General features: G+C 38.8%; 2 protein-coding genes and 1 long non-coding RNA gene across 4 annotated transcripts in view; 1 reads left to right on the plus strand and 2 right to left on the minus strand.

Annotated features, from left to right (window-relative positions):
- Positions 1 to 3,201, minus strand: part of LOC116694964 (protein ENL) — a 20,408-nt gene extending 17,207 nt beyond the window's left edge. For both annotated transcript variants that reach the window (XM_032524944.1, XM_032524943.1), the window contains exon 1: positions 3,057 to 3,201. In XM_032524944.1, the coding sequence (XP_032380835.1) occupies positions 3,057 to 3,068 (12 nt within the window). In that variant the 5' untranslated portion in view covers positions 3,069 to 3,201. The remainder of the gene's footprint in view (positions 1 to 3,056) is intronic.
- Positions 1 to 7,444, plus strand: part of LOC116694987 (uncharacterized) — a 22,395-nt gene that overhangs the window by 7,786 nt on the left and 7,165 nt on the right. The gene's annotated exons all lie outside the window — the stretch shown is intronic.
- LOC116694978 (protein AF-9) overlaps positions 4,401 to 7,444 on the minus strand; it is a 9,879-nt gene continuing 6,835 nt past the window's right edge. Inside the window, exons 3-5 of the mRNA XM_032524967.1 lie at positions 6,828 to 6,953; positions 5,942 to 6,078; positions 4,401 to 5,307 (exon numbers count right to left, since the gene is read on the minus strand). Coding sequence (XP_032380858.1) covers positions 5,217 to 5,307; positions 5,942 to 6,078; positions 6,828 to 6,953 — 354 coding nt within the window. The 3' untranslated portion in view covers positions 4,401 to 5,216. The remainder of the gene's footprint in view (positions 5,308 to 5,941; positions 6,079 to 6,827; positions 6,954 to 7,444) is intronic.

The following is a 7,444-nucleotide window of genomic DNA, read 5'->3' on the forward strand; positions in this document are numbered from 1 at the left end:
CGAACCGTAACGTTAGTTGGGACGGACGGACCCCTTGTTTCTTTAGGCTAATTATATTAGCTTTGGCATAGCTGGTAGCAGCTTTCTGCAGGGGAAATGACCAGGAGACGACGTAATTATGTTGCATTAATCAGGTGATTTAGTTTGTATTTGCAGCGAACATAAAACACTGCCTACTGTAGCTTCAATGACTACCCATCAAAACTATGCGCATCACTGTGTCAGCGGCAGCTGCTGCCTACGGTACTTTAATACACACGGAGAGCCTCACTTCCCATAACAATAAACCCTGTTTAGTTTTAGCTTCTTCTTTGTGAGTATCTTTTCTTTGATTTATAAGATGGCAAACTTATTTACACAGTATTTGTGTTTTGGACAAAACAAAAGACTTGACTACCAGCTGTGCTCTCGATTGTACTCTAGATCATACTGAGCATTTTTCAGAGCTTCTTATGGAGCAAAAAACTGATCAATTAAGAAAAAAGTAGCAGATTTCTCATTAATAAAATAATTGTTTGTTGCAGCTACAGAGAAAATTCAAGGGCTGCAAGATTGTTTAGATCTAGAGCATTTTAAAAGCTGGAGAGAGCAAATTCTTTGGCATTTTATGATTTTAACGATTAATTTGACAATTCATTTTGTACAGATTGTCTACTAAAATAAGTGACTAAACTCTGCAAAATACAAATAGGGTAAAATAATACTATGTTGATAGACATGCGCAAAATTTGAACTGTCAAAAATATGAGAAACATACATCTAAAAAACAGACAACTGACTATAATTTCTAGTATCAGAAGGACAAAATGACTTGTGGCAACACATTTGAGCTTTCCTCTATAACAGTCAACAAACCTGACAACACAAAGCCACCAACATTGACATGGTGCATGCATGCTTTCTCTTTTTCTCCTACACAGTGCTCCAGTTGAGTTAAAATACTAATTTTGGCAGACACACTGGCTCCCATGAAAACAATGAACTTCCCAGCTAACATGTAAATAACACCCCTTGTGACCATGTTAATCTCTTCCAGCTAATAAATGATTACATTCAAAAAGTCCAAAATTTTCCCTTGGAGGGAACACGCACTAACAAACAATCATGACAGCAGCTGTGTTTTGATGAAGCTGCATGTTCCAGCTGAATCCTTCATCATCCCACCAAACCTAACATATAAAAGAGATGAAACGGTTACTTGTATTGGAAAATGGTCAGCCCCAGAGAGTCACAGGAGAGTCACAAATAGCCTATCTGCAGCACCCAATGAAAACAAGTGAGTTTTGGAATACATAGGGTGTGAATGAGTCTGTGGGGATGACACAAAGCTGCATGATCGTGATATCCCAACTGCAGAGTTCTTAAATGCAGATTTCGTAACTAGAAATTGCAAGGATGTCAGTATTTGCACACAAAGTTTAGACCATACTGCACTGTGCACACATGAAGCACTTTGCTTGTGTCATGATGTTGTATTGTACAATTACAACACCTTCAAAAAACAGACTGAACTTGACTCTCCTCTAGATCTGGCAGACATATTAGGTCCATCTAGCTAAAACTAATTCAGTATAGCGTAATACAACAACTCTGCAACATATCTTAATTTCCTTACAGTATAATGTTAATTTATTTCAGTAAGGGTTAAATATTTGAAACACCTTCTAGCACAAAGTAATAAAATTCAATACGATTATGAACTACATCCTCTAAAATGGCCATAAAGTTGAATCGACACCTTCCTAAAACAGTATAACAACTAAACATTTAACCTTCATTGAGGTGGGTTTTATTGCGAGGCTGCTGTATTGGACTGCATTATTCTTAGCAATGTGTACCAATAGACTGGCAACTGTGCATTTGAGTAATAATTAAAAATGTAATGCGCATCTTTCACATTCATCACAAAAGTATAAATACATAAGTCCTATAACTTGTAGCAGAAGACTTCCTCTGGATGAACACTCACAGATCTAGTTAAAACTTCAAAGAGGCCAATGCTGAATGGAGACTAGCTCCTAGAAAGTGGCCGAACCACTTTCCACGGGTGTGTGTGGCCTAACCATCTGAAATATAGTCCATAACAACCTCAGGCATATGAAGAGTAACCCATTTTAAAGAAAAATCTCCCTCACAGTTAGTAGATATGTAATTTGTTTCACCCACTTTGCTGTTTTCTGCTAAATAAACGATGAAGCTTTTTAGGATGGCATATATCTTAAGTGTGCTAATTGGTAATTGCAATGGTATTACATTTGGAGAAGCAAAGGTTTACCATACCAGTTCTTTAAAATTGTTTTATTTATAGTATAGGTTCGTTGCTTTGTAATGATTGGACAATGCATGTGTGGTCATAACTGAATTCAAGTTGAACGTCTGCACACAGAATTTGTCATATTTTCCTCCACGCTGCATGCATTTTAGTCTAAAATCAAGAATGCGGTAAGCCTCAAGCATTAACCAACTGTTGGCCAATAATGCAAAGATATTTCTGAAGTTGCATGGTCGACGCTGGCTTTATTAGCCTTGCATGTGAGGTTTCAGGCCGCTGGCAGTGGAGACACCACCCCGCCTCTCCAGCCCAATCTGGTGAGGACAAATCTTTTCCCCCGGCGCCTTGTAGCGGCTCCTTAGCTTTTAGCCAACGGCCGACACTCTCCTGATAGGTAGCTAGACTAGCTTAGCTTAGCTGCAACAAAACCTCGACTCAATTTGGTCTGCATAGTTTTTAACACTGTGCATGTGCGTTTTAAACACGGCAGAGCTGAATAAACACCAGATGTAAACCTCTTTGTGTGCCTGGTTGTGGCTACAGCTATGCAGTGGTGCTGAATGGTGTGGTAGACTGAAGCTAGCTAGCGGTAAATACCGATGTATGAGTGCCCAGTTAGCATAGCTCCAGAGCCAAACAACTACGAGTTCATTAGCAGCAGGAGCATTTTTTTCTTCTGGCTAGCAGAACAGAGGATTCATTCCTGCCCTGCCAACGCACAGCTTGCTGGCATTTTCTCCGTGAAAAGTTCAGATTCCACAAGGAGACACAAAAGCCACTGTACCTGGTTCTCCATGTTTCTCTGGCCTCAGTGATTGTTGTATTTATTTACAGCGGCGTTTGTGGAGCGTCTCCCCAGCCTCTGCTCCTCATTGTGTGTCAATCCAGCCCAGAAGCGGAAGGCAGACGGCTCCCCTCCCCTTCCAGACGGCTGCTGGCAAGCAACCAAAACAGAAAGCTCTCTCAGCCTATCAGGGAGCGGGAAATTTAAGCACTCTTGAAAGGAACCAATCAGAACACTCAAGAGGCGGGGCAGTCGCTGAGCTGCAAATACAATTAAAGCATTTTCTGGTGGTTTTCTCGAGTGACAGCAAGTTTGTCCCAATGGCTACAGCACTGTTTTAATTGTAAAATGCACATGATGCTAATTGATTAATCGGGGTTCGATTACATTGCTCACACATTTTAGTTTTTCCTTATAATCTGGCAAATGTAATATCAATAACATTAACAATGGGGGTTACATCATATTCATAAGACTTAATTTACATTTTTTCGGGAGGGTGGGGGTGGGGGGGATTGTGAATACTTTGGATTTGCACCTTATTGACATTTTATATGCACTCGGAATGAGAACTATCTTAGCATTTTTTTAAACGTGTCTCTCAACCATTCCATGTTTACAAAATAATTATTATTGTCAGTATGATGAAGTTCCCATTTTTTATGAAAAGTCTGTTACATTCTCAACATATTTTTCAGATTTCTTTATTTATAAGGAACGCACATTAATCAACATGAGCAAATAGTCCAACCTGTAATGTGCCAGATTTAGCCAAAAGGGTTATTTTTATCTGCGGTCCCTGATCATTGATCTCCAGCCAATGCTATTATCATTTGAAGTCATGAAAAACTCACTATTACTTAAGTACAGTATTTAAGTACAATTTTGAGGTACTTTACAGGAGTATTTCCATTTCATGCAACTTTGTACTTCAACTCAACGTTTCAGAGGGAAATATAATGCTTTTGACTTAGACACTTTTTAAAATAAAGTTACAAATAAACTACGCAACACTATATGAACCAGGTAAAATCAGTAAATTAGTCAAATTTGTTAATGCACAATGCCTTTTCTGCATCATCAATATGTTTTTTTAAACTGGGTTATGTCTGAATGATAACCTCTCACACCACATGTTGTTACACTGATCTTATTCAGCTTCTGTTTAAAATATCTGATGCTTCATCTGAACAGAAAGCCGTAGTCTTCTGAATGAAGACATCTCTTTTATACAGAGCCAGGGAGCGAGAGCCCATTGCAGTCAGGTCTCTGTGGTGCTCAGACTTTGATGGGAGATTATCGGGCCTCAGCATGTGACAGAAGGTCAGCACTCTCTCACTGGCTTGGTCCCTCCCCTTCTTGTCCTGCTGCTCAAAGTGATCTAGTCTGCCTCTCAGTCAAATCAGAGTAAAATAAAACCCACCTGGCTGTCAGACACAAGGGTGTCCCCCTGGTATTGAGAAAGCAACCTTTAAATCCTCCTTTTCAATATGTAGGAAGAGGGAGAAATACAAAACAGCCATGCCCCACAGGTTTCACAGTTTTAATGTAATAAAGAGAAAACTTAAACCTATAAACTATTGCAACTGATTTAAAAAGAATGCTCAGATATTACAGTAAATACTAATCATCATCATTTGTACATTAAAAACATACAGTAGTTGTGTCCTAACTTAGAGGGCTTAAAATAAAAAAATAAAAAACCTGTACAAACAAATACATTAAATAAACGCAGGGCAGAAAATTTCTCATTGGTAAAAAATGTTTGCATGCAACTAATGCCGTTTTACGCCACACGTACAAAACATACATACAAAATTATACAGTTCAATGAAGACAGGTGCTTGCAAATAGTGCTTTACAAAATAGTTATTTTGTTTTGTCCACTTCAAATGACGAAAAATTGAGGTTAAAACAGATTTACCTCCTCTCGGAGGCCCTATTACTTCATCATAAATTACCCTAAACACGTTATTGAAAAATGAAGACCTTGAATTTCATAATTCGGAAAAATCACAGCTTTACAATCTTCAGACATGACTGGTTTGCGTCAGTCCAGGACAGGCTACAGTCAAATAGTCAGAATACACATCTGTAGTCTTCACCCTGCTACACAACTGTTTCTGAAGTGAGTCAAACACATTGGATGTTTGCGACAAATCATGGATGATGGATCTTGCCTGCAAGATGGATCGCAGCTGAAAACAAGAGAGTGCTCTCTTCGGACACTTCGGGAGCAGCAGGTGGCAGCCAGCAGACACACGCAGAGTTTCTTCAGACATTTGAGATCTTCTAGTTCTATTACAAGTTGTGGTTCCCCAAAAGCAATATTAAAGTGCTCATATTATGCTCATTTGTGTTTAAAAACACCTTATTTGTTGTACTGCACATTGCTGCAGCTCCTCTTTTCACCGTGTGTTGATCTCTCTGTTTAAGCTACAGAGTGGGGAATCTCCCTTCTGTACCATCTTTGTTGGGAGTCGCACATGCCCAGGTAAGGACTACTAGCCATTCAGAGGCAGAGTAGGAGGGTGTGCCATGCTAGCAGCTAAGCAAGCATTATAACATGTGTTACAAAGTGACGCACATTTGATGCGGAAGTTATGGTTGGACTACAATAGAGCGGTTTGTGAACAGTGTTTTCTGTTGGAGATGGTAAAAAAGTAACTTTGGGCTTCTTTACTTTGTAAACCTACAACGTGCACACAAAAAAATATATAGAGCACAATTAAAGAAAGGGAAAAAGCCAAAAAGCATATATATGAGCACTTTAAATAATCTCCTCAGCAGACAGGAGGTCACTGTTGAACAGTCACATGTAGAGAATGTTGGCACTGTATTTGCACATGATCACTGATGGTAAAATGCTCAGCCTGCGTGCGCACCTTTTAGAATAAACATTTTTTGCTGCGTTCACCTCTGTTGTCTGCTTTGCTCTCAGTCTTTTCAGGGCCAATAGCGATGCTCCTCCGTCGGCTTGTGAGGATTGACTGCTGCCATTACTTCCTTCTTTGCTGGGTTCCTGAAGAAAGAAAACATTTAGATGCAAAAAAAGCACCGTCATCATATAGAGACGCAAACCTCCCCAGATCCAAATTCTGTCTTTTTTTATTTTAAATTTGAGCTGTAGTTAAATTAATTACTGCTTTCATCAGGGTGAACTTTACCCAAAATAACAAAAACTAAATCTTTGTTTGTGTAATAAAAACAGAAGTATAATATACAACAAGAAAAAGGTAATTATACAACCGATACAAAACAATTTTAACAGAGATACAACACTACTATGACTTATTATACAATATTTAAACAGTACTCCTGCTATCAGCTGCCGGGGTGAACTGACAAACTGGAGCAATTTAAATACCAAGAAACAACTGAGGTTGTGCATTAAATGAGCTGGATTCTGGAGTTTAGTTACTGACTGTTTAATTGATTTTAACAACCACATTGGCAAATATGCAATACCTGTTATAAAAAAAAACATTCTGCATTGCCTGTGAGACAACAACAGCTGTGTATTCCATTTGGATTTTTTAAGCCACTGAATATTGTACATACACAGTAAATACTGAAATATTGGCCAGGCACGTTATTTACTTTGACTGAAACAGGCAAACTTGAGAATATAAATTACATTACATTACATGATTGCTGCTATTGTTGGCTGTAGTCAGTCAGTCAGTCAGTCAGTCAGTCAGTCAGTCAGTCAGTCAGTCAGTCATTTAGCTATCAGTTAAGTCAAGCAGCCAGTCTGTCAGCCAGCCTCACCCCTCCAGCTTTGATCAGCTTTCTCCTGAACTCTTTGGTGGGGTTGTTGAAGGTGAGCGTCTCACAGCGCAGGTGGTCACCCTCTAGGTTAAGCTGGTACTTGAAACACATCTTTTTCGGCAGCTCCTGATGAAAACAATGCAAGGGAGTATTTTCTTAAATGATCTGTGTCCTATTCAACTTCTGGCATGACAAAGTAATTTGTGTTTGCCTTTATGCATTATTGCCCTGCATACAGTCAGCTCTCAATACTGACATATAAAACAACAAATGATAAAAGCTCAATAAAAGAACTATCACACTAAAAGTCAATAAAACAGACGTACTCGTCAAGATGGCTAGCGTTCTGTTTTAATTGAAAACGGTTTGTTTTAAATTCATTAATTTAATGCCCATATGTCAAAATCATTTTACTAAAGTCAAACCATATTGAAGGCTACATCATTTTGATTTTCTAAAACCTCCACTTTCTAACTTCCCCCCCCTCACAATATAATTTTCTTTTCCATAAATATATCAACTACACAGATTACTGTCTGTGTCCAGTTGATCTCACCTTGTTCTTGAAATGGACCTCAATATGCATGAGAAAGTCTGCATTGCCTGTATCCTCAACC

The sequence above is a fragment of the Etheostoma spectabile genome, chromosome 9 (genome assembly GCF_008692095.1).
Source record: "Etheostoma spectabile isolate EspeVRDwgs_2016 chromosome 9, UIUC_Espe_1.0, whole genome shotgun sequence".
Lineage (NCBI taxonomy): Eukaryota > Metazoa > Chordata > Actinopteri > Perciformes > Percidae > Etheostoma > Etheostoma spectabile.